At 37.4% G+C, this 27994-nt stretch overlaps 2 protein-coding genes across 5 annotated transcripts; both read right to left on the bottom strand.

Annotated features, from left to right (window-relative positions):
- Positions 1 to 3620: 3620 nt before the first annotated feature.
- hhat (hedgehog acyltransferase) lies at positions 3621 to 21841 on the bottom strand. Of its 2 annotated transcripts, XM_044373212.1 has the most exons (12): positions 21481 to 21836; positions 20390 to 20537; positions 20234 to 20298; positions 19868 to 19981; positions 19580 to 19774; positions 18043 to 18255; positions 17511 to 17688; positions 16612 to 16762; positions 14088 to 14123; positions 11200 to 11401; positions 10538 to 10682; positions 3621 to 5692 (listed from the first exon to the last, which is right to left on the bottom strand). In XM_044373212.1, exons 2-12 carry the CDS (start codon positions 20508 to 20510, stop codon positions 5607 to 5609), a joined length of 1506 nt encoding a protein of 501 aa, XP_044229147.1. In that variant the 5' UTR covers positions 20511 to 20537; positions 21481 to 21836; the 3' UTR covers positions 3621 to 5606. The 2 variants fall into 2 exon arrangements, with proteins under 2 accessions (XP_044229147.1, XP_044229148.1); XM_044373213.1 differs by lacking the exons at positions 3621 to 5692; positions 10538 to 10682 and adding an exon at positions 10926 to 11062 and having other exon boundaries at positions 21481 to 21841.
- A 683-nt stretch (positions 21842 to 22524) lies between these two features.
- Positions 22525 to 27994, bottom strand: myoz1a (myozenin 1a). Of its 3 annotated transcripts, none has more exons than XM_044373626.1 (7): positions 27906 to 27994; positions 27739 to 27773; positions 25755 to 25864; positions 24874 to 25061; positions 24418 to 24769; positions 23476 to 23641; positions 22525 to 23395 (listed from the first exon to the last, which is right to left on the bottom strand). In XM_044373626.1, exons 3-7 carry the CDS (start codon positions 25837 to 25839, stop codon positions 23164 to 23166), a joined length of 1023 nt encoding a protein of 340 aa, XP_044229561.1. In that variant the 5' UTR covers positions 25840 to 25864; positions 27739 to 27773; positions 27906 to 27994; the 3' UTR covers positions 22525 to 23163. The 3 variants fall into 3 exon arrangements, with proteins under 3 accessions (XP_044229561.1, XP_044229560.1, XP_044229562.1); XM_044373625.1 differs by having other exon boundaries at positions 25755 to 25841; positions 27906 to 27993; XM_044373627.1 differs by lacking the exon at positions 27906 to 27994 and having other exon boundaries at positions 24418 to 24507; positions 24574 to 24769; positions 25755 to 25841; positions 27739 to 27899.

The following is a 27994-nucleotide window of genomic DNA, read 5'->3' as shown; positions in this document are numbered from 1 at the left end:
CATCTCTAAATAATATCAACTCTGCCTCCCCTGATCACATTTCAACATTGCCTGAGTCTGAGAGACAGACTGATTCATTCTGACACTACAAAACCACCAAACACTGTCTCCTGGCTGTCTAATAAGCCTACAGGTTCTTCCGCTGTGGCAACTGTGCACGTTGTTCCAGCTCATTGGACACCAAGTACTTTATACATCTACGTCATGGGAAAAAATACTCCATTAAATCCTTCATTAACTGCAGTAGAACACATGTTGTCTATATGCTGAAATGTCCATGTGGTCTGGTATATCTGAACATAAGACTGCAATACATACACAAAACATGGATCATGCTATTGCTCGCTATTATGCAAAGGCTAACCATGTCTGATATTGGATTCACACTCTAAATACAGTGGAGCTCTTTGGCATAAATGAAGAACTGAATTTGTCATGTTTCCTCTAATTTGTCACACTTGACGGATGTTAGTACCTTTACATTTTTGTACTTTTATCTTTGTAACTTTAAGAGAGGTTTGTGTTCTTTCGTTCTTTTGTTTCTGACATAGTGCTAGCCCTTTGGCATGAATGAAGAACAGAATATGTCATGTTTCCTCTGATTTGTCACACATGACGGATGCTTGTACTTGTACCTTTATCTTTGTAACATTAAGAGAGGTCTTCTGGTTCTGACATGGTGTTAGGGGTGTGGCGCTTGGACACTGACTGTGGCAACTCCCACCCAATAGATCTGAAACCTTGTTCAACCAATTATCCAATGACAATTGTACACCTGGTCTATGTTGACTATATATGTCGTTTGCCTGATGTCTCTGTCCACTTTGACTCTGATGAAGACACAGTAGTGTTGAAACATTAGTCTGTTTGCACAATTAAAGGCTGTGAATTAATCGGTGTGCTCCAGGGCAAAATTTTGTCACTCTAGTAAAAAAAAGCAATCTACAAATGATGTAGATTTACACTTATGCAGGCACAGTGTACGTATGATTAGCTTCTCTATCTAAGCAATGAAGTAAATCTTTTTTTTAAAACTATAAACAAATTTGGTAAGAGTTATTACATCTTTAATAACAGATACTGTATTGCTTAAGAACTATGCTAAAAAAGTCTTTACTGTAATTCAGTGGTGATATTAAATTTAACTTAAAAATTGTCACGGAAAAGGGAAACGTTCAGTACATTACATACATACTTAACTGGATTTACAGGTAATTGTTTGAAAATTTCAATTTTTAGAACAACTTGAAGTAGTTAGGTATGACTGTACGGCCAGTAAATGTAGTTATTCTACCGTAAGAACGTGTAGAAAGTAAGTCAAAGCTTTTGACTCTCCTTGAACACAAACAGGTGCAGATTGTGAGCTTTTGTCTGGATTAATGTGTGACAGCTCAAGATTGAATTTTAAGTCACGTTATGTGGAGGGCAAAGGTGTAAATCTTCAAATGTTACACAACAATTTAACCCCAGCTAGTTGAAATAACTAAGAACTTTTAGACTTACTCTGACAGCATTTATCATTTTAATTATTTTCTTCAAGAGATTGTATTTACATTGTGGGAAATTTTAAGTTCTCCTCGATGTTTCTTGTGGTTTTATTTTAGCCACAAAAAACTGCTGATTCATATCACCAGTGACCAAGATGAATGACAGAATCAGACACATTTGTAGAGTGTAAACTTTCATTTTGAATGACACGAGTTCTGAATCCTTAACTCTGCTCTTATTTGTTGGAGACATTGTATTCTCTCAGTATGTGTTATATTTGCACTGTAAATTCATATTTTCAACCATCTTTTAGTTTGTCTTTTTAGTTTCTCTGGATACATGATCCAGATTGGACTGATTTTTCTTAATAAATCAATGAAAAGATCAAATTTGGCATTCTGGTACATTGAGGGCACCTTTAAGCGTACTTTCTCACGAGGCTTAATATTTTACCACCATAAATATACGGCACTAAAACAGGATGAAGGTGCACCTTAAAATTCTGAGACAAGATCCTTGAAGCAACTTGTAGTTTTTTGCTGTAACATTTATAAACAAAGATCCAAGCAGTTAATATGGAAAACCTTAAGATACAAAGTGAAAAGGACTTTTGCAGTACTGCACTGCTACTTCATTACATTTACCGAAGTATTATTAGTCTTTCAGGTAACGCTTTATTTTACAGATCCTTTAATTTTATACTAATTTCCTGGAAATTTTCTGAGTAATTTGTAGGCATTTAATGGTTAATTTTTAGGAAATTTTGCAAAAAGAATGGTGCAATAAGGTACAAATCATAAGAAAAATGGGGAAAAAAGGTTACGTTGGTACCACTCATTATGTTTGGCTTCATGTGTACGTAGTTGTTAATTTACAAAAATTCTTAAGATTCTTAATTCTTTAACAGACAGCAAATACTTAATTTTCAGTGAGTAGTTCTGTGTCAAACTACATAATGAGGTTGTTTATTTTACAGATCTCTTACTTTCCTACTAATTTCCAGAACATTTTTTCAATAATTTCCTAAAAGTGGCTGCTGTTAATTCTTAGGACATTCTTCTATGTAAGGTTTATATCTGGTAGTATACAGGAAATGTGTTCATTATAGTGTTTTCAAGAAAGAATCTTAAATGTTAACACAGATCACTTTTGTCAAACAAAACTACACACTGAAAAGTATTTTCTGTATGTTAAAGAATTGTGAGGAAACTAATTTATTAATATTTTTTGTAAATTAACAACTACATATGAACCCCAATATATTGAGTCAGCACTTACCAACTAAACCAACTTTAAACCAACACGTTTTAAAAAATAATTTGTACCAAATGGCACCACCCTTTGTGCAACATGTCCTAAAATTAACCACTAAATATCTGCAAATACTCCAGGATATTAGTATAAAATTAAAGGAGCTGTATAATAGTGTTACCAACATTCATTACCTTTGACTGCTACAGAGAAGCATGCAGCACTGTGCCTTCATACTGGCCCATACTCCTCATGCTTGAGAAAAGCTGTAGTAAATATCCAAATTAGTGTTGCTCCATTGAAACGATTTGAACACAGAACTATTTTTGTGGTCAGCTCCAGAAAGCTGCCTAGTCATAAAACCCTACAGTATATAAATATATATGCACAAATGATATTGCAACAACAGAGAGAAGATATGGTTTATGTAATATGCACATGCCTCTATGTTCACACATGTAATGTGATCAGAACTGTAACTATTTCGAGCACAATGAGAATTCTTTGTTATGAACTGCGACATACTCTACTATTCATAATAAATATTTTATACATACTATACCCTGGTTGTTTTTTTGAGGAATGCATGGCACTGTACACAATCCACTCTGACCTGTGTTTCTTTTAGCTCCACTGTCACTGATCGGGCATCTTTCTAAGAAAGTGTAACTCAGCAGGTGTATTCTCCTGCTGATCTTCTTACGTCAGATAAACCTCACAGTTTTGTGCTCATTTAAGAGGATTCCTTGCTGACCCCCGCTCACACTGATCCTACTTAGTGTCACCAATGTGATAATCCCGAGAACAGAAATCAACTAATGGAAACTCTAGAAGCTCACAAGCAACAACAGATTACACAGTACTTTTACTGACAAAATAGCTTGTATTAAATGATTGTTTATTCACTCTTGATCAAGTTTTAAAAAATACAGATTAGTTCATGGACTGTAAGATGGTTTACTGATTGAAAAACTTAACATACAAACTTTAAGAAAAGTCAGTTGTTGCCGCATGACAATGAACAACCGGAGGCAATTTGAGAGGTTTGTTAATAATGAATCTCTGCGATGGCACTTCTGACTTAAAATTCCAACACTAAGCTTCTCGGAAGCCATACCTTGCAGCCGTTTGCTTTGCTTATTGTTCAGTGTTTTCACTGTAAGAGGAGGATCAGATTGTTTTTGCCATGTCACACTTTCTCAGCTCAAAAGACACAAAAAGGCACAGACGATCTGTCTAATGCAGCTTCCTGTTACTTCTTGCAGCACAGAGTTTGCCTTTGAAAGCTGATGACAAACTAGTCATCCCCATGGATTAAAGATTAAATTATTTACTGTGATCTGAAATGTGAAGAGAAGATGCAAATGCTTTAAAGATGGGTAAAATATCACCAAGGAGTACTGATATTTAACCTCTTATGTAAAACTAGCATTAGTTAAGATTAGATTTGAATCCTTCAACACAGACGTTTGATTTTGTTTTTCTTAAGTTAAAAACTTTTTCTGCTGTTGCATCAAATCATCTCAATTTCAAAGAAAAGCCTTAAAGACTAAGAAAATGTAGATGTCGAGTGAAACCCTGATAACAAGTAGTTTGGGGATTTTCATGTTTTTGGATATGTTGAAAGATTACATGCTTTCCAATAGGTTGAGTAACATCTTCTACCTCTCTTACAAATGCTCATTAAGCTCTTTATAAAAACATCATTGTCATCAAGCTTAAAAGTATTTCCTGAAAAGTTGACAACAAGTTGACAATGAGTTCTGAAAGGGTTTTATGAGTTGATGTAAGGGAGGTTGAAGAATTTTCTTAACATATAGGCTGACATATAACCGTCAGCACACCCAAAAACCACCCAGTGCATGGTCCAGTATCCACACTGACTACATACACACAGCTGAAACAGGAAAACTGTGAATGTCTCATTGTATCAGTTATCCATTATAACATGGATGGATGGATGCATCACCAAAAAGTGACTGTTGGTTTTCGCTAAATTTGGTTAGTAGCATCAGGCTGAGGGATTGAAAAGTTGACATTTTGGCGATATAAGGCTTTGACACAACAACAGCAGTATGCATTATACATAAGTGAAAAGTACCCAGCTGGCAGTTCTCTCTGTCCTCTCTGCTCAAAACATTCCACTGGATAAACATCATCTACCATTGTTACAGTGTTGAATTAAAAGCTAGTGTGTCGTCCCTCTAAAGCTTTTCAGCAATGCATCTACTGATATTAATGTCATTCTACTTTACCCAAATTACATCTGTAAGGAAAATAATGACATTATTAGGTTCCTGCTGGTCTATTCAGTCTGCTGTGCCTATTGTCTACCTCTGAATACACAACTGCTTTTGTGGCGAGCCAAAGGAGGACTATAAATATGAAATTAGCATTTCTCCAGCTTACCGCATCACTGAGCAATACCTTATCAGTCGTATAACCAAGACAGACTCAGGGTCCACATTTTGTTTTACAGTTTCTTAGAATCACAATGATTCAGTGTAGCTTAATGGGAAGAAACCATGCCTCAATAGTGACTTCTATTAGATAAATTTACAGTATTAAACACTAATTCTTTTACAGTTTCTATGCACTTCAATTGTCTACAAAGTACAGAAAACTCTCTCTTCAAAGGACAAACATTGCTCCTTTATGTTTTAGCTTACAGACAGATTTTTCCTGGTGTTGCAGGTTGGGAAAAGTGTCTGCTAAGCTGCACTTCAGCCAGGTTTGGACGGGTTACGTGGCCATAAGCCAGATTCGCTACAGAAACTGTGGCTGGTGTGGACAAGTCACTGGACCCAGCAGGTTGTTCTGGTTTTCCGGTAGCTGGGATTCTCACTCTGTTGCAAAGTCAAGGTGACTCATGATGGGTGTGAAGTCCACTCAAGTCCAATCTGCGCAAAGCAGTAGAGGAAAGCCAGCATAGGTGGGGCAATGGTAGACCAGCCTGAAATAGAAAGGATGTTTCGTCAGTAACAGAACTGAAAATAAAACACATTAAAAAATCAGATGTATGTAGTGGACTGCAGATTCAGTCCTAAACACATTTCTATCCTGAAGCTGGGCACAGTTTCCTACATAAATACTGATTAAATCAGTTTATACTCAGATAAAAAAATGGCTGCTACTGCTGCAGTATCAGTTTGTTAAACTCTCTGCTGTTTTACGGTTCTTCTGTTTTTCTATTTATAGCTGCGTCTTAGAGGGACGAACAGGTAAGGACAGCTGTCTGCACCTCCTCCCCTACTGGCTTGCCTCCAGATTATCTGAGTAACCTGCACCTGCACCCACAATGCTTTTCAATAGTCTATTCTTTCCTATTCATGTCAAAATCTAATTCGCATACACACAGGCCGCTTCTTGCACAGCTGTACTGCCAGTTTCCTGTCTGCGGGGGAGAAAGGTAACATGAGCAAAGCCTAGAAAAGACACATTTTACTGAGGTAAATAACACCTTTAAAATATGATGTATTTCTGACATGTAAATGAATCATTGAAAGCCTTTTAGCTCAGGATCCTTCATGGACCATGACGAAACCTTGCTGTCATGCCAAGATGTCCTGGTGTTTTTGTCTTTACAGGTCTGTAAATTCCATTAACGCCCTCAGTGTGAAATATATTCTCCAACCAATCATCCAACCTTTGCTTTGCTTCAAATGAATAGAGTGACAGGTAGGACTTAAAGGAAGCCACAAGCAAAATCTGAGTACACATTCGCCACAAAAGGGAAATGCGTCAGATGATCTACTCGTAATTTTGGAACATAATCGAGTTGTTTTCAGGCGGCTCTGCTGTTCTAACCAAAACTACTAATTACTGAAGCCTGGAACAGAAATGTTGAGTGAAAGAAAATAAAGTATGAATGTATGAATAACCCATTTCCTTCAGTTGCATGTTTCTATGGTTCTAATTAAGCAGTGCTGTAATTACACCAGTTTCTTTTGCCACTTGATTAACACTTCAGCGCTTCCGAGTTCAAATTGAGGTGGAAAGGCCTCTTGCAGAGAGGCAACTCAAAACTAAATATAAAGTTGATTAGTGATTAGAAGGACTGAGGTTTCTCTGTAAACAGACTGCTTCTTTCTCTATCTGGGTGCATACATAATCATTACATAGATAGAAAAAAAATAATGTGCGAGTTTCAGCAGATAATGTAAAAGTGCAAGCTTGTATTTCTTAGGAAAGTGATGATACCAGCAGCCTGTAGTGGAGTTAATACAGTGTAAAGCTACTGCAGTTTTACTGATATTATACTTAATAGAAGTCAAAGCACACTTTTAAAGCTAGTGGAGTAAAAAAAAAGATAATAAAAGTAAAAAATTCAAGTTTTTTGGTAAGAAACATTGTTGGATGGACAGAGATTAGAGTGAAATCTTCATAGTTAACAAACATACTGATTTTCTCATCTAACTCTCAGCAAGAAAGTAAATAAGCATGTCTTCTAAAATTATGAACTATTCCTTTAAATGGAAATTACAAACACTGCAACAGTGCACCGAGTAAAGCTGGAATACTCTTCTGTGATTGACCATCCATTACAAGTTCTGCAGTTGTCCAGCTGTTTGAATTTTGTGAAGAGCAAACAATATCAGTGAAGTACACACTGATATAAAAGTAAAGGACTGATGACAATCACATTTGTAAAACATAATCATTGAAATGAGATTAGGACTGCATACAACGATTATTTTCATTATCGATTAATCTTATTTTCTCGATTAATCGATTAGTTGTTTGGTCCATAAAATGTGAGAAAATAGTGAAAAATGTCACTGTTTGCCAAAGCCCAAGATAACGTCCTCAAATGTCTTGTTTTACCTCAGCCAACAATATTACAATACAATACAATATAATGATATTAACCAATGTTTAGTTTATTATCACAGAAGACTAAAGAAAATAGAAAATATTCACATTTGAGAAGCTGGAATCAGAGAATTTGGAAATTTTGTTCTTAAAAACTGACTCAAAACAATTAATTAATGATCAATATAGTTGGCAAATAATTTAACAGTTGCCAATCGATTAACTGACTAATTGTTGCAGCTCTAAATGAAATACGAAGGTTTTCATTACAGCTATATAATATTAATGTGATGATGCATAGTTCTGGATTAATAACATGCATTGTGTCTTCTGGGATGTTACATTTTTAAATCACTCAGCATTCAAGTGTAATCTTACATGAGGGAACATCAACACACATGCAGTAATGTGCAGTTCAACAAGACACTTCAGACGTCCTGAGTCAAAATATACGACAGTACGCACTGTAATTAGGAATCTGTTTTTTGGACATTTCACCAGAGGTCAGAGTGCAATTAAGCTGCTGCCTTCACCAGTAAAACACCCAGACAGGCTGATTTAAAAGCATTGATCTCAAGTTAATGAAGCAAACCACAACTCTCCATTTAACTTGGCGGTTTATTATGCAGACACATGGAGACATAAGGAACGGCATTAGGCATTTCTAGTGGATCTATTATATTTCAAGTACAAAAACACAAATACTCACTGAAACAAAATGATTAAGTGGTATGTTCAATGGTCTATTTAATTTTTTTGACGTAAGCATCAGGCAGTGCCATGTTGTCTGTACTTTTAGTACTTTAATGGTCTGAGTGAGTCACCATAAAAGCAAACTGAGATACTCAGTTCACTTTCTAGTTTTTTCTGTGAATAATTCACAACAGAAATGGTATTTCCAAACACCTTGCTCTTATTTTTAGGTTTCTCTTAACTTATTTACACCAAGTCTAAGTGCTAGAAGAAGCATAATGTTACGCACCATTTGCTGTGAGCCTGCCAGGCTTCCACTTTCTTTCTTTTTTTTTTTTTTTTTTTTACACACAATAAAGCACAATAAGTCACAATAAAGCTTAACCGGTGACTGGAACATGACCTTTGTCAGTCTGCTTAGCCTTGATTTTAAGAGGTCCACAGATTCCATGACATTATCTGAAAAGAATAGGCCCTGTCTGAAGAACCAGTAAAGAAAAGGGTAAAATAAAGGTTATAGAGAACAGAAAGTGTGAGACATTCAACAAGTTTAAAGATTTCTATCTAATACAGAAGGGACTAAACGGATCATCTGAAACAATTCTAAAAAAAATCTCCAAAAGGTTATAATTTAACATAATAATATATAATATAATGTTGGAATATCAAGTCTTAACAAAGTAGTCAAATTAGTTTTATTTGTATAGCCCAATGTCATAAATTTACCACAGTGGGCTTTACAATCTGTACAGCAATACTACATCCTCTATCCTTAGACCCTTGATTGAAATGAGGAGGAACTCCCTACACTGACTACACCACATCAACCAAAACCTGATTTTGACAGATCACTTGGTGGAAATGAAAAGAGTTGATTTGCAAAAAAACAGAGAGATGCTAGAGGCTGTCACATGATCACTGGCAGACTCACTTCTCATCTACTTCAGCCATTGTTTTCCTCTGCAGAGGAAGGAAAGACAAGCAAAGCAAAGCAAGAAACTCGTGACAGTGCTACCTTTGGTGTTCAGATTTTACACCTCGCTACTGCACACCATTGCAGCGTCAATGGAGTAACTTAAAGGAATAGTTCATCATTTGGGAAAAATACTCTGATCACAGCAAACTTGTCAAAGTGGTATCAATATGTTTTAACACAGAGAGTGTATTTGAGTTTCCAGATATATAATATTATTCTAATTGAAGCTGCACCAATCAATATTTTAATATTAACCCGTGGAGCAAATGACTACATGTAATGTGAACGAGGTCGCTCGAGAATTTTCAGCCAACTGAGAAAACGTATCACCTCTCAGGCCCACAGAGCATTTTAGCATCTTTCAGCTCGTTTTTGTTTTCTATCCTGCAACTTTTCACTCTCACCGCTCTGACGAACCTTGCTTCCAGTTGCAGCAGACGCCTGTTTTCAGACTCTACCCAACCTGCTCAGCACCAAACGGCAGACAGACACAGTTAGCAACTAGCTAGTTAACATAGTGGAAGCTTTAGCAGCTGAAGAGCCAGAAGTTTCCCTAAACTGTTGGTGGAGACCAAAGACAGAGCTACAAGGAGAGTAAATATTGTTACATTCGAATGACCAGAAACACGACTCTAAATGAATGCCAGGTTGCTGTGTCTGCTGGATGAGTAAATAGGCCACTGTTTAGTAACACATAACCCATGTGCCAACTTTATGGGGTAATATGTTGCATTTACAGCCAGTTTCACTGCCCCTATGTGGCAAAAAATTGTGTATTTTATTCAGCAATAATTTAACTGTTATTTTATTAAATAATCTAAATATATGATGACGTGTCAGTATTGAGCTGAGCTCTCTGCACCTAATCTGTGCCCAGCCCAGTGGTGAGTGAAGCTCAGACTGCTTATCATGTGTAGACAGGCTTCAGGAGGTACTGCCATTTTGCTTTAGGTACCAAATGAGCCAAATAAAGACACGGGGAGCAGTACAGGGACTGGCACAACCACAGAGCAGATGTCTCTCTATTTGGGAGACATGCAGATGCATAAAATGCCTCAGTATATCCACAGCCTAAACATCCACTGCAAATACTGCTAAATATAAACCTCTATTGAACAGCAGCATTTTAAATCACTTTATTATATTTACTGGAGGAGAATGAATCCTACAGAAACAACGCAACTCATCTGTCAAATTAAAACACCAAATGACTGATACTCTACATTGGGATCGAATTTGGAAATGCCAGCTAAAACAATCCTGCAAATAAAGGCACTCACAAATCCTATTGTGTGAGTGTTGTGGAAGGCAATTTACCTTGAATGAAGACGCGCTTCCAGAAGATTCTGCCAACATGTATCCCCCCAAGGAATACCAGATTAGAGAGGATGAGCATGGCGGTGGAGAAGGCAGAGAGAAGGGCAATGCAACGCCTTTTCATTGCTGCAGAGAAATTCTGCTCCTGGGAAATCAGTAAATAAATAAGTTAATTGCAGGAGGACCGCAAGAGATTTTCATTGTAAATCTGAGAAAGAAAGAACAACAAAGCACCTGGCACTAATAAACAAGCAGGATTACACAGTAGGCCATCAGACCTTATTACTATTTTTGAGAACATGAATCTCTCTCACGGCTAGAGGCCAAAGAAGCAAAAGTAGCCTGAAAGTGTCCATTGCTAATGTATTGGAAATAGATTTTTACTCACATTACTGTTGGGCGTTACATGCCAATTAGATCTGACAGGATCCAACCAGTTTGTCTCCTATCTGTACTTGCTGTACTGAAGCAGCTCCAGGCATTATCTCTTATTAAATCAGATTATATGACCCCATTTATTTCTAGCTACAGGAAAGATTAGACCATGTCCACACATTTTAATTGAACATCCAATCGATAGAATAACAAGGGAATTATATCTACATACTATTGTAATCTCTTTGAATGTAGAGTTTTTGTAAATGCTTGGATTTCAAACTTACAACAACGGAGTGAATAAAAGATGAGGCAAAGAGAGACTTCAGTCCATTTTCCACCAGAACTCCAACCCAATTCATCAGGGCCCAGTACTGTAAGTAGTCATGGCCACCATGCCATAGGCAGACGAATCCAAACGCCAGGCCAGTGGACAACATTTTGTATAGAAGACCATGCCGTGAACCTCCCAACGGCACATAGATGTATCTGAAACATGAGTAATGATTACATTAAAAAAAACAGCTTTTGAACGCAATCACAATGAATAAAATGTTACAAAGGAGATCACAACCCGTCCAATAAATAATGTGCTTAAACAAATAGTAAAATAATGATAGCTGTAAATACAGTTTATCGAGACAATTTCAGTATTTTTCTTTACTACTGCAGCCAGTGAATTATGCAGATGTAACACAAAGGGGGTTAAATATGGCACCACAATGCACCGAGCACCTGTCACAGAAATTATCATGTCCCCTTCATTGATTTTTAATCAACAACGCTCTGACGTCCAGTACGAAAATAGAGGCACTCCAGGGAATATTAATTCTGCCAAGTTGTTAATAGTGCCGTGACTGGGTTAATGATTCCGAAGTGTTTTTTTCTGTGATTCACAAATAAACCCTCAACACACATTTAACCCACTTCCTGCGTCAAATTGGTTTCCTACGTGGGCACTTTCACCACTTCAGCTGGCTCTGTTGTCTTGTTGTGGGAAGATGAGGTCTGATTTAAACATTTCGGTTCACAAATTGTGGATACACATGTACACACGGTAATTTATCAAACAGAAAATATCTACCACATAGCTCGTGCATGTAATTTTGCAAGAGGTTTAAATGAGATTACACTATATGCGGTACAAAAATAGCAATAGTATATCCATGTGAAAGCCCACTTGAGGTGAATAATATCCCACCAATCAGTAAAGAATGTGGTGCACGGCGTGAAGGAAACTGGTCTCAGATACTGTGAGAACCTCGTCTGTCCCAGAGGTACTGAGTGTCTCAACATGCAACATCACTCCAACACACTTGGAAACAAACATCACGATCTGTCTAGTGTTGCTGAGCTGGGAACTAATTATCTCAGCCATCCTGTGGCTAATCAATGTCCCTGAAAGATGAGCCAGCATTTTCTGAGCCTTAAATAGAGTGGCCAGCTTGGCCGTATTAGAGGATGAAAGTAGGTGCAAAAACAGATGGAGCGTTAATGTTAGAGCAAGAGCAAACTGAATACCTAAATATACTGAGAGTCTATCCCTCTATTTAAATTATTTAAATCTAGATGGATTCTAAACAGATGTTAATCAAAATATGATAATTTGGAGATATACATTAATACCTGAATAATCAACGTGTTATGTAACAAATGACCACTGCAGGCAGATGGTGCAAATAACATGCATATCAGCTTTATACGCTGACAGGAGGAATTAACTCTATAGCTATTAGCTATTATTATTGGTCCCTGAGTGCACTTTCTGTTCCCCACCCAACCCAACCTATGCCCCCACTTTTTTATTTACAACTAATATTATATATATATATATATATATATATATATATATATATATATATATATATATATATATATATACATATATATATATATATAATATAATCCCAGGATTTGGAATCAAACACTCCTTCTCATATGTACTGTAGCTGCAATAACTCAATCAAACAACCAGTAAGAGCTCTTCTGTTTGCCCAATAACTGTTTGTGAGTGAAACAGAGAACCTGAGACACAGCGGCATACAGGCAGGGGAAAGCATAATGGAATGGTGAAGGATGAGCCACTTAGCAGCCCAGGGAGACGGGGTGTCAGTGAGTCATGTAGAGCACATCATTTAACACCTACGCACTCATCTAGCGCTCTTCAGACAATTTCAACAGAATTTCAGAACTGCATTAAAATCTCTTTAAAAGCACTTTCACAAGAAGGAACGTCGGGGCATTGTGTCATGGGTATCGTTTCGCATCTGCAGCAGGATAATTGCAAGTGATGCCATTAAGCAGGAGAAAACAATTTCCAATGGACACAGATTAAAATGGAAACTTGCATTTGCAATTTAAATTCTGGGATCTTGAGTAAATTGATTAGAGACACTTTAACAGTCTGATATGCCATATTTCATTCTAAACTCATCTTTAACACCTGAAAAGCAGATTTAAATGTACATTACCAAACGTGTCAAACAACAGAAAAAAACCTAGTCAACACAAACATTAATTAGCAAACAATAACCGAGACAAGGGAACATTTTCACATAACATCACAGTGCGTTCTCTGACAACCGTGGAACTGCACTGTTGCCTTAACGTAGCAACCCTCGTCTACCAACTGGACCATAAACTCCCAATAGGCCGCATTCAGTCGAGTGTGCATCATTAAAAGCAGACGAACTAATGTGCGTTGTCCAAAGTACAAGTGAGCAAACACATAATGCTCCTTTTACATATGCACATATTAAACAAGGAGGCATTTCTCCAGGGTGCACGAGCTGTAACACAACAGTGGAACTGTTCACCAACAACATGCGACCTCATAATCATGAGAAAGCCTACATGCAAATGCAGCATCCTTGTCTATTATGATGAAACATGCGGGCAGGCAGCTGTAGAATGGCACCTGTTTTAAGGGATTTCAACTGATGAGTTCAATGCCCTGCCGGAAATGAGCTCTTTCAGTGTGCAATAAATAACATGAGATTAAACACATGCTACTCTAAATATAAGGAAATTAAATTATAGATAGCTACATATACAAACAAGTAGACATGTAAATAGATATTCTGATAGAGAGCTTTTGATTTTGATTAAATTCAACATCTTTAGTAAGCATTAACATGTGAATTAGTCTGTCCACCGCTCATCAAGTGCCTCTTACCTGATGAGCCATCGATACAGGCCCTCGTCAAAATGCCTAAGAGTGAAGAGGACAAAAAAAAAGAATGATATTTGAGTCACAAATTTACATAATAATATAGCACAGAGTAAGAAACACCTGAGCACCAGGCGTCACATAAACTGAGGCATGTAAAGGAAACATGATGCATGTGTGTTGGTGTGCCTGCTCTTTGTCATTAAGAAGATTAGAAAAAGCGTTTCTGTTTTTTTTGTTGTTGTTGCTGTTTTTTTTTTTTCCTCCCCAGCGCTGCCTATAAACTGCGGCTGTTTCGTCAATGATGTCAGTGGACAGCTTTATGCATTCCATCAATGTTGTCAACATCGGCCAGCTCAGCACATGCAGGATGGGACTGAAGTGCATCAGTGTCAGCACATTGGTCAATCTAGTCTGTAGCCAACACATCTTTACTGCAAAACAAAACACACAACTTTCCATCTTTCAGCTTTATGTGCTCTTAATTAAGGGAGTAGTTTCTCATTATTAATTAGATTTAAAAACAGATACTCTACTCTCACTAGGATATTAAACACTTGCCATTTTTTCACTCCTTGTGTACAAGATTTTTTACTCATAGCATTTATTCTCCAGATACTGTAACAGTTTTTTATTTTTTATTTTAATTGTATATTGTGAGGTATACATGTGCAGGAAATGCAGGAAATCAGCTAAAAGTCTTTTTCATTTTTGGCATGCATCCTGGAGGATGATGTCGAAGGTAAACAGTACAAACATATGACACTGTGACACAAATTTTCACTGCAGAATGCACCTGGATATTCATCCAAGCAGTGGAAACTTTGTTGAATTTAGTCTTTTTATAAGTCTTGCTGATTAAGGTGCTTTATCTCTGTGTAACAAGCACTGCAATGTCTGTGTTCATTAACTTATGCAATTGTGACCCCTTCAGTATAAACCTGGCATAGTCTGTCCTTTTGCTTTGTACAGTAACAGAGGCTTATCATGAGCTTAATAAAAGTAGCAATCATCATTGACTCTCCACTCTCTGCTGAGGTGGGTGTGACAGAAATAATTAATAGGACTCAATATGAGGTGTGCATGTGTCTATAAAACACTACTGACTTAAAAAATTCATCTGAAAAGTTATGTAAAATTCTTTTTTATGCCGATATACTGGAGCATGTTATACATAAAAACTGACACACATCTCTAATTGGCACTCTTTTTGGTGATTTTAACATGTATGGTTATGTTGTGGTTCATCATTAACTGTTCTCTTAGCAATACTGCTACAATCTGTTTTTACTGAAAGTCCCCTTCCACTCAAAAATGTCTTTTTCACATCCATCTGCTTGAAAATGGAAAGTTTCTTTTTTTGTGCTCATTGAAAATCCGATTTTAAGGGGCGGGCCTAAGAGCATGATTTGTTACATCATCATCAAGTTTAGAAGCCAATCCTGGTCCAGTATTCATCTTACATAAGTGTTAGGTGGAAACTTGAAGCCTCCAGTGTACATACACTAAAAATGGACTTTACAGTGAAGTAGGAGACATCTTATGTCCAGCAGTTAAACCTCTGAGATAAAATATTTACATATTTATAGATTCTGGAATTTTTAATGAGGGAGAAGGAGTACAGATGTCATTTATTATAACGTGGTAATTAGAACTTTTTTGTGGAAAAACCATATAATAATAGTAATATAATAATAATAATAATAATAATAATAATAATAATAATAATAATAATAATAATAACAATAATGATTGTTATTTATAGAGCACTTTCAAAAGTCCACGTTACCGTGTGCTTTACAAAGGCAGCAAAATAAAACCTTCATCAGGTTCTAAAAAGAACAGATAAAAACTATCTGGTGTATAAAAAAACAATTCAGTGCAGGAAAAGGCAAGAATAGAAATATATATATTTTTTAAAGGAAATAAAAGACAGTTAAAAGAAAATAAAACTCATGTAAAATCAGGAAAACCTCTCAGATAAAAGTATGTTTTAAGAAGGGACTTAAAAGAGATCACTGACTCAGCCGACCTGATTTCCTCAGGCAGACCTTTCCAGCACCTCAGGGCCCTGACTGCAAACGCCCCTTTAGTTTTCTGCCAGGCCATATCAGACACACGTTATTGTATGTTATGTATTTTGTATGTCTTAATACATGTCTGGAAGGGATCTTTAAGAAGAAAAACAGAAAAGATTTGGGCTGCAAATGTAGGCTCTGTCCCAGAGAACAAACCATTTCAGCTTGAGTCTGAAAGACGGATGTAATGTTCCCAGTGTGGAGGTGACCTATTGTTCTGATTGCCAGTAATGACAGATGATGAGACAATTCACTATGCCCAGTCTGAATCTGATTGCCAAAGCACAGTGAACACTTAGAGCACTTGACATTAAATGTACCTTTCCTTCAAGCACACTTTACTGCAGCCAATGAAGTGTTAAAGAATGCTGCATCACAAACAAAATACTGTAGGTTACTGTACTATCAGGTCAGCAGTGTTGACTGGAGTTTGTTCCTCCGTATGATCTTACCTCCACATCCCTGTGAAACTATACATGATGCTGACACAACGTGGAAGGTTTGGGGGAACTAGCTTATCCAGAGTGGCCAGCATGGACGGCAAGCCAAAGAGAACAAGATACTTCACATAGAAGAACTGGACGAGGGCCAGGGCCAGACCACCTGTAACAGAGGAAGAGGAGGCGTTCAAACTAAAATTTCTTTGCTTCTGAGTTTTTTTTATAGTTCTGTACTTTCCAAATACCATTCTCCTATATTTTTACTTTGCAATGTCATTCACGGCTGACATTAAAAGAGACAGAAAGTCTTAAAGATGCTAAGAAACCATAACAGTCAAAAAAAATTGCATTACAGTGAAGGATCATGATTCAGTTTGTCTATAAACCTTTCCATGCATGCTTATGGCCACTAGGGGGCCACTAGGATATAACTATAAAATCCAAGAGGTGCCTCTAATCATATAAAATTATCTGGATGAAGCTGCACATGAAGAGTATCCGTAGACATCTATGTAAATTACATAAACCTCCCAAAATGTCCGAGCTGTGTCTTGCAAAGACACAGAGAGGCTGTACACAAAGAGATTACATAACCTGGCTAATTACAGCTCCAATTTGTGACTTACTGACTTCACAGCCTCCATTTCTGTCATTTAATGGAAATATTAAAATACAAAAATAATCACAGCACAGATCATAACAACTGGATTATGAATCGAGGCCACTAAGTAACTCAGTAATCAGCATATCTGATGAATATCAGAACTAGTGAAATCCAGTGGGGGTAATGTGTTTTTAAATTCTGCATCTCATAAACATGTTAAATGTGTGTCTGAAGTGGCAGGGAAACATTAAAGCAGAACATACTTATTACTGTACATGGAAGCCTAGAAGTACATATAAATACTTACCCAAGGCCCAAGGAGGAAGAATTTCTAAGTAGGTCTCATTAGACTGGATGGAGTGCATGTACATGACATGGATCATGTATTCTGCAATGCACCACCACAGTATGATCCGTCCTGATCTGAGCACAAAGTAACTGAAAGCAGATTTGTCCCTGTCACTCTCCTCAGCAGGCCTCCGCATCTGCAAGTGTAGATAGTGAGCATGTTATTAAGGGCTGCTAGTTAAATCTTCACAACCAAAAAAAAAAAAACTACAACCATGATTTAACTAAAAAAATCGTAACACATACTGTATGAACGTTCCCATGTACTCCAAGGACGGGTATTAAAAAAGGAGGCATAAATATTACAGAAATGATTTACAAACAAACATCAGACCAAAAACAAAGGTGTCTATTTCTCTACAAATCTGAAAAATTCGAGTTACAGTCCGAGCAAGATTTCTCATTAATATCCTACCAGGAGCACCGAACAGTCTCAGCCTCCTCCAGACAAAATTTCACTTCAGGAGTTGCCTTCACTGGCTCTCTCTTACCTGCTCAATGTAGTCTTTGTATGTGATAATGGGTCCATTGTAGAAAAAGGGATGATAGAAAGTGTATGAAAGCAGCCAACAGAGCTGCACAATGCCACCACGGTCTACAGGGCACCAGCAATGCTCCAGGCTGAAGCTGATGAAGCGCAGACCACAGACAGCAATACTGAAGAGTAGCAGATAGTACTCCTCCTCGGTCTTGTACCAGCCTCTCTGTGTAATTCAGTAGGAAGGCCAATTATTTTCCTGGGAAAACTTTATATTAATAGATATGTTATTTATAATCACTTATTTAAAATATGACAATCATAACAGCAGAATCACGGCATATATAAACAACTTATGTTAATACTCTTCCCACAACTCTCATAAACATTGGCTTAAGAAAGCTTTTAATGAGGTTCACTTAACAAACACTACTGCTTTCCAAGTCCAGTTTGAACACTGGACTCAATTGTATGACTGCATGTGTGTGGGGAAGAGCACAAGAGAGAAAGAGGCATACATAGGCCTGGCTCTTGTATTTCACTTACAGTAGTTTCAAATTTCTAAGCATTAAAGCTGGATATACTGTACGGTTGCTCAGCTGTAACCAAGCTTAAGACTTCAAGCACTGTGCACTGTGTGGTACTACAGACAAGACTGCTTTTTAAAATTTCTCTTTCTTGTGGTTATTATTTTATCTTTTCAACAATAAATGTTTAACTTTAGAAATATGAAGGCTGTCATTTATAGCTATTCTCAAATAAACTTCATAAGGTACAGAAAAATGCATGCTTGATACGTAGTGTATGCTTTCAGTAAATTCATTCAACTTTTATCCTGCAGAACGGACACAAAACACTGGAGCTGAGTAGCTGGATGTCCCCTTAGGATCTTGCGCCCTCTTGTGTTCTTTTAAAAGGTCACGAAAACCTATTTTCTCAGTCATTTTCCTAATGATGAGCAATGGAGTCCAAGATAAATGCACCATTTTCTGCCAAAGTTCAAACTGTTTTGGTTATTTCACTTGATTTATATCTGTAAAATTTGATTAAAACACACCCACTCAGTAGCGGATTAGCTTTTTTAAGTGTTTTTAAGTTTCACACCTGTAATAAATAATACTTATGGGTTGGTTTCTTTATCGTTACTTTTTCAGCCATGAATATTTAATATTATACAGAGAAATATTTAAGATTTTTCAGGTTTGAGGGGCTTTAAAAAATGTTTTGTGATGATCAAATGGAAAGTGAAACAGTTTTGATGTAACATTACTTGAAAACTGAATTGACTTACACTACCATAGCACTGAAGAAATAGTTAATTCATACAATCTTAGAATAAACAAAGACTCATAGCAAGTGGAGATGCTGGTCCTCATCATTCACCAAAAATCTCCATAGAGTTTTGTGACTCTGTAGCTTTTTAACCATCAAATTAAAAGCATAATATAAACAAAATCTTCAAATGTGTATTTTACCTTACTTCCAAACATACTGCCTGTTTTATCCCTTTAATGGAAGATAAAGACACCCCTCCAGGTGACACAACCCACCTGGATCTCTTGAAGTGGTTGGATGTGCAGGGTGCAGAGTAGCAGCAGGTTACAGACCCAGGACAGAGCGGGCTTTCGCAGTTGGGCCACTGAGAAGGACAAGCCCAGATGTAGCAGCAGCACACCCACACCTTTAATCCCCAACACACTGCTGGCCGCTAAGACGCCATATATCGTGAGGGCTGGTATCCTAAACTGTTGGAACAATATCAGAAATGTGTTGGATTAAAACACCTTTCACTTAATAAAAATTTTACACTAAACAGTACAGTAGCTACTGTTTTCTACCTCGGGGTAAAAGATGCTGCTTAATCTGGATATGGCACCATGTCCAATCAGAGTCCACAGCAATGACTTCTTAGCCCATTCTGTCCAGAAACTCCACTCAAAGTCTGAGAGATCCTGACAAAAAAAAAAAAAAAAAACTTTATCATCACCTGAAGTCTGTTGAAAAGAGGCTTGAATGTTCACTCAAAATGTTTTTATGTGTATCAACCAAATGGATTAAGTATTTTAAAAACTTACATTGATTAAAAAGCTTTTTTAGTTTCTGTGACACAAATTTTAACTTGGATTACTTGTGTTTTCATCGAGGTGCGTCATAAAGTAGTTTTATAGTGGGGTTTTAATCAGCAATTTCAACATTGAACTTACCCTTTTAAACCCCTGAAGAAGGCCTTTTTCCAACAGAAATCCTCTCTCTATCCCTGCTTCATGCTCTGAGGAACAAAACCATAAATGTCAGCCTGATTTTTCTGTTGCATTTCTTATCAACTCATTGAACCAGTGATATTTATCCATCGACCTTACCTTTGGAGAATCTGTGAAGTTCATAAAAAGAGTACAGATGAGAGCCAAAGGACAGCACCCAATACACAAGGATCTCTGTCCATGGCAGGGGTGCCAACTGGGCCTTTAATTTAGATGTCATCAGGCAAATTACTGTGCTATAGTGCACCTAAAACACAATGAGAGAGATATGCACTCACACGAGCAGGAGCAGCAATCAGTACTAACTTTGAGTTGCTTAAAATTGGATTAAAAAACATACAATGTCTCAAATGGGAGTGTAATATTTTTAGCTCTACTTTTAAATATCAATAGGCTGGTTTTACTATATATTTTTATTTTTGAAGATAAAGCTAAATGAAACTGTCAGATAATATCGACTTATCAACATAAGAACACCAGGGACCGAAGAATGGTATCAGAGTAGCATTATCATTAGACTTACAAAGAAGTCTGTTATATGCTCATACCGCAAAATCATAGATTACACTAAATATATTGGCAGTATAATCTTTTTATTGTAAGAACCATAAACTCTGGGAACACCCCTTAACATCAAACACTAGCGTTAATGCAGCATTATATGGTATTTTCATAGGATTTATTAACGGGTAAAGTAATAATCTGAGGATGTTTCTCAAACATTCCCGAACTCAGAACTCACTTTAGACTTTATAAACTGTTAAATGGTACGGCTGCTGTTGACAGAAGTAGCAAATGGTAAAAGGAAACTGGCCAAATTTGGCTGACGTTGATAGCGTGTCTATCGTAAAGCCTAAAGTAAACATTCGTGTTTGCACTTCAAACGGCAAACAGCAATCACTGCCGTTGCTAGGCAACACTGCGCCCAGAGGTTGCTAACGTAGACCGACCACCGGTTCAAATAAAGTAGCTCCGACTCCGGCGGTCGAGCCAGCTTAGTTACTGGGCATCGTCTCTGCATTATTTAGATTATGGAGAGACAATTAAAACAAGTCGGCAAGTGTGTGTACAAGTTTTTCGCGCTTACGGGGCCATTTTATTTCCATATTATTAGGTTACCTGAAAACTTCGTAGGCTAACGTTATCCTATTCGAATGGCGGTTAGCTAACGTTAGCTTAGCTAGCCTTACCTAATAGTACTGGGCTGTTGTCCATTGCGTTGGTGTAAATTGTAGTCGGCACTATCCAACAGACCGAGAGGGAAGCAAAGTTAGTGCATGATACACAGCATGGTATACACCGGGTCCAATCTCAAAGGTACAGTAATCTTCTTCTCTTCCATTGTGTCATTCATGACTGGCAAACAACTATTTACAGCATGACCGCCCCCATCTGTTTGGGAGGGACTCGTCATTTTTAGCCAGGTGGAAAGTACACCTGAAGTACCTCCATTTTATTCTGCTTTATACCTCTACTTCATTATATTACTAGATTTATTCGACAGCTATAGTTACTTTGAATGTCAAGATTCTACAAACAAAACATATGACCAGCTTTTAAAATGTAAAATGTGATGCATTGAATGACGGAATTACCAACATTAAATAAACTTAGAATTAAAATTTTAACATGTGGAAATTATTATTATTATTATTGTTGTTATTATTATTATTATTAATAATAATAATACTTTTGTACCTCTACTTATAAAGAATGAATGCAGGACATACTTGACATGGAGTATTTTTATATTGTGGTAGTGTTATTGTTTACTGTTAAAGTAAAAGATCTTACTTACTTCTTCCACCACTGGTTTTAGCTTACATCTTCCATATGAACCGACTAATTACTGGAAACCAATAATAATAGTAAGATAAAATAAATTATAATAACCATGAAAATCGTTACCCTGATATGAAAAATGAAAATCTGATTTAAAAAAATAATCTTTTGATTGACTCCTAAAATGGAATTTTCTTTTCATTTTTGGCTGATAGATGTGCACTATCTTGCTAGGTTATTATGAGCAAGACACTGCATATAAATCACATTCTTTGATTTTAACTTTGAAGCTATTTTGCTTACTCAGTCTACAGTTTCTTTCAGACACAAAATTTGCTGCTCTGCAGATCTCTTTTCATGGGCTGAAAAGATTGATGAAGCATGCATTATACATACAAATATATCTGAATGCTGGAAATTATAAAATAGATATAGATTTCCACACACGCAAAAAGGATTTCCCTTGATATTTTAATCACTCTTCAAGATTATTGTTACCGTTTGAAAAAGTTTATTGTGGAGAAACTGTGGATGATGAAGTGGGTGAATGGATCAGCAACTGAATCTATGCATGCATCCAAAATAGTTTTCTTTATAGGGTTTCCATAGCTCAAAAAAAAGTCAGAGAATCTTAACAACAAAAAGAGCACTGGGAAATAACAAACATGGTAACAAGTTGACATCCAGACAGCATGCACAACAGTAACATCAGCATAAATTTATCCTTCATAAATGTTTCATTCTTTCCTCATTGACAAAATCAGCAACATTTTAACTGCGAACAACAGTTTTTCTGACAAATTAAAAGAGTGTTCTGGCTCAACTTATGAACTTAACAAATACACATTTGATGTTTCATCTCCCTAGAACATCAATATTTCATTTCTTTGCCTTACAGTCAAACACAGAGCAAGAACATGACCACATTTCATGTATGCCATCATTTATTCACACTGAGTGATTCAAATTCATCAATATGACAGTTAAGTGTAAGCTCATCTATCGTGTGTGTGAATGCTAACATTTATGCATGCATTCATGCTTACATGTGTGTATGTGTCTGTGCACAGTGAGTGTAATGGCAGTATTTTTTACAGCTCGTCGGTCTCTCCATCAAAGGGCACAGTATCCATCTCCAAATGAATGCTGCTGGGCTCACTGCTACCCACCCAGCCAATAGGAGTGCGGTTGAAGGAAGGTCGGCAGCTGACGTCCTGATTGTACACCACTACTGGTTCGGGCTCCTCTTTGGTTGTCTCAGCTGGCAGCTGGAATTTCAATAACTGGTTGGCCTTTTCAATGCCGCCGAAGGGCATGGCACTCCTAGCAAAACAAGGTGAGAGGATTATTAAAGCCCTTGCTTGTCACAAAGCACTTACAAAGTCAGGCCTTGAGGGAAGTACCTGTTGAAGGATTTGTACTTGGGCAAATCCTTGTGCTCATGTGGACCAGGCATTCCAGTTTTCAGAGTGGCTATCAGAGACTCATCGCCCTTCATGGCTTTCTCCCATGGTGAGATGTACGTCTTTACATAAATGTGCTTCTTAACCAAGTCATCTGTTCCACCTCCTGTGAAGAAAGAATTTGTAGTACACATTTGCCGTTGTAAAATTGTATTCAACAGCATGTGGACTGACTAGAGTAATATTTGTGGATCATTTATGTAAATAGATTTGTTTAGGAAGGAGATGTTCAAAAAACTGGGAGCCGGTTAGCTTAGCATAGCACAAATATTGGAAACGGGAAACAACTAGCCTGACTCTGTCCAAAGTACTAAAAAAATACCTACCACCACCTCTAAACCTCACTAATTAATACGTTATATCTCATGGTTGATCCATACAAAAACCCAAGTTTAAAAACAACAAGTTCTGGTTTTACAGTTTGCCTGACTATTTCTTGTCCAGGCGCAGTGACTTCTTGGAATCTCCGCTGGTTTCCTGGCAAGTGATAAAAAAATGATTTTTACCCAGTTTTTTGTACAAATTAAACAAACAAGATATAATTTGTTGATAGTGAGCTTTAGAGGTGCTGGTAGGTGGAATTTGTTACCAGAGCCAGGCTAGCTGTTTCTTCTGTTTTCACTCTTTATGCTAAGCTTAGTGGCTGGTTGTAGGTTCATATTTACTATACAGACACAAGAGTTGTATTGATCTTCTCATGGAACAAATAAATGAATTTCCCAAAATGTCAAACTAATATAGCAAACAATTCCTTTAAGAGGACATTTTAATAATAAGTACTGTATGATAATTATTTACTGAAGTGCATAGTCTTATTCAATTCCATCTTCAATGTATGTACATTATTTATATTCATATTTTTGTCCTAAAAATTATACCAACCTTTTAGTGGAGTCCAATCACTAGCTCCTTCTCCATGGTCATGCCCATGGCCATGCCCATGACCATGACCATGACCATGCCCATGGCCATGTCCATGGCCATGGCCATGCCCATGACCATGCCCATGGCCATGCTCATGGCCATGCCCATGGCCATGCCCATGGCCACCTTCTCCTCCTGCCCCACCAGCTCCTGCACCTTTGCTTCCAGGCTTTGGAGGAGGAACAGGGGGCCCTCCTCCGATATTTAACCCTGAATAATGCAGCTTCCCAGCCTCTTTGCTGAGTAAATGCCCACCAATATTTATCATGTGACCTCCCATCTGACCTCCAACAAACTCCTGCAGGTTGTCCTGAAAGAAAAATCATCAACATAACCAACCATCGCATTCATTTGTAATTTGCTGATTAACCATGTTTGATTGGAGCTTGTTTTCTCTATGAACTAGGCTCTCACCATTGACTCACTGCTGAAGATGTCAGGGTTGTTCTCATAGATGAACCTTTCCACTCTCTGCTGCCTCATCTTGAACATCTTGGAGCCTCGGTTCTTCATTAGAGAAAGCTCCTCCAGCATGATGTCTTTGGGAGTCCTGATCTTTGTTCCCAGGTCAAACTCAGATGCCTCTGGTTCTGACTCATACTCTAGATAAGTATGAGAAATACAGACATTTAGTAAAGTCTTAATGCGGAAACAAAATGTTATTAAGAAGTCTAGAAAATCTTTTACATTTGATAAATGTTCATTTTTATAAAGTAAATTGACTAGGGAGATGAACATTCACTGATATGTTTGTCCTCATTAACAAAGATGCTTTGCTTATCCTAAAGTTCGGATTGGGATTCCCTGTAGTAACATGGTTATGAGAACTAAAACTGAATGAATCCACAAAAACTTAAATCAGTCAGTATTTAAGCACATTCTGTACAGAAATCCAGAAAAATGATTACTGAGGTCTTGTTTGATGGTAGGTTGTTACTGACATAACTGCAATTACAACCTTTAGGATAATAGATGTTTAATCATATGCATATTTCAAGACACCCACAATATTTCCTTATCTTCTTTATCTGGTTCATGCATTTACTGTATATGCATGTGTTTCTCCTGAAATGATGCAACTAAAGTTCACTTACCACCTGTCATGACATTTAGTGGCTGTTGATGATAAAAAAAAGAAAGGTATCCAGTAAGATAAGTACCCCAACTACCTATCACTTATCATCCATCTATTTATGTATACTGTGTTTATATGAAAGAGCTGCAATTGCTCAAGAAGGTATAGTGACCATATAGAAATTTGGTCTCATGTTCATGTAATTTCATGTCAGCCTTACCATCCTGACTGACATGTGATAGGTCAGTTATGATCTTCGAGGGCTTTTTCCGCTTGTTTACGGGGGCAGGTGTTCCCAGAGGCATGACTGGAGGGTCAGGAAAGAATATCCTATTAGCAGTAACAATATTAGGGTATATTACTGGTAATTTACTGGTGTATTTGATCATTTGAACATATATTTTCTGAGCATATTCAGCAGTGATAGAAGTAATAAAAGTGGACCTCTTTCTCTCAAAAGACAAAAATGTCAAAGCTTATCCAGAAAATATTTTGTTGTTCAGCTTTTTGAATATAAATAGCATTGTTTTATTTTAGAATGTTTGATACAAAGTAAAATTAAAGCAAAAAGAGAAATCAAAAACAAAAAAGGAAAAAAAACTGAAGCAAAGAATGTTTTCAATGCAGCAACTTAAGGAAGTTTTCCTTCATGCCAGTCTTACTGTATATTATACGATAACATTACATTTCACATTGCTCCTGTTCAAAGGAATTAATTGTCAGTAGCATAATTCTGAATCTGCGTAGCTGCAGACTAATGTTCAAATGCACTGTAGGGAGTGTTTTTGCTTCAGTTTTCAGAGACATTTCACACAAGTGAAAGAAACGTAAACCGCTTTACAATTATCTCAACCATTTGCACAAACTTCTCAAGATTACTCTTCACCGTCAACACCTACGACTATCAACAACCCCTGAAAGTGAATTCATGGGACCATAGTGTATCAGGCAAACAGACAGCATGGACCCTGCTCATTTTTCAAGTTCAAGGGGGATGTCGGTGCTCTCAGATTCCCCACATTCCACAGTCAAACAGATGTCTGCTCCGAAGGAAATATATAGCTCAATGTGCGTTTCAGTTTTGTTTAGGGACACAAGATCTGTATACACACTGAGTCAACGTAAACAGAAGCACGCCGTGGTTCAGGCGGAAATTGGTGATCAATTAATTCAGGTGCAATTCTATTGCAGTAAAAGTGAAGGCCTCAGGATCATAAAATAGCATTTGACATTATTCATATCATCTGATCATGTTTCCCTATCTGCAGCCTGCATGGGAACATGAGGGCGGGGAAAGTGGGAGTAATACTTTCCTCTGTCTCATCTGTCGAGGCAGCTTCAACCAAAATATCACTCTCTATTGCAGCATATTAACATTAATAACCAAATCTATTACGACCTGTGGTGCTTCCCTATAGGTATCTTGTCCCTACATTCTTCTCTGGTGATGTTGTACTGTTTTTCATCTTCCTACATGTATATCAGCACCTTCAGCTCTCAACAGTTTCTTTCAGGCCCCTCAAGTGAAGCAAAACATCACATCACATCTACTGGCTGTAACTCAACCCATTGCAGCTATTTTTAAAAGCCATTTCCAGCCAAGACATTTTAGCAACGAGTAATGGCGTCATTCGACTATCAAATGGGCTTAACACAACCCTTAAGGACACAATACACACCTCCAAAAAACAATTCTGAGAGTATGTTTGAACGTCAAAGAAATATCAGTTGGGGGTGGGGGGCAGTTGGACACTATTTTAATTCCCTTAAAATAATCACAAGCTTAGGGACCCCTTGTACTCAGATTTACCACCCCCATGTCAGGGTTTGGTGACAGCATATAAAATATCTGCAACGCCCACAAAGAGGGATGGTCAGCACATTCACCCGTTCCTTTGGTCATTTTAAGACGTAGCTACAAAATCTAAAAGCAGCAAAGTGATTCCCAGAGCAATTTTACTGCAAGAGTTGGTCAAATTAAAGCATTCTCATCAAAAGCAAAGTAATAATCTGGTTTATTGAGTTGTTGAGGTCTTTGTCCATTATTTCTTCCCACTGCACAATTTCTAGTCCCAGAAATGATGAGTAGGAGCATGTTGCACATCTTTACTCCCTCTCCCCAATTTGCAATTACCAGAATTTAAATCAAAGCTGTTGGTTGATTAGTAGAACAAAGCACACCGATGGGATGCAGATCCACTTACTGTGTTTTGTTGTAATCCTTGGAGGAGAAACAGACCTATAAATACCAAACAGAGAAGAAGAAACCCCTGGCTCAATGCTGGTGATCTCGATCACAAGTTTACAAATCCCTCAGTGCCTCTGACCCTACGTATAGCTGGACCGAAGTCCTGGGAAGTGCAAAACCCACCTTACACTCAGATGGCAGATCTTCCCAAGGGTTGGGGGTGTGGGTTCCAGCAGTGTTGGTGTCAAGATGGGGGGAGGAGGTGGAGGAGG

This window comes from Thunnus albacares, chromosome 14, assembly GCF_914725855.1.
Source record: "Thunnus albacares chromosome 14, fThuAlb1.1, whole genome shotgun sequence".
Taxonomy (NCBI): Eukaryota; Metazoa; Chordata; class Actinopteri; order Scombriformes; family Scombridae; genus Thunnus; species Thunnus albacares.
This window is presented reverse-complemented; position numbering and strand designations above follow the sequence as displayed.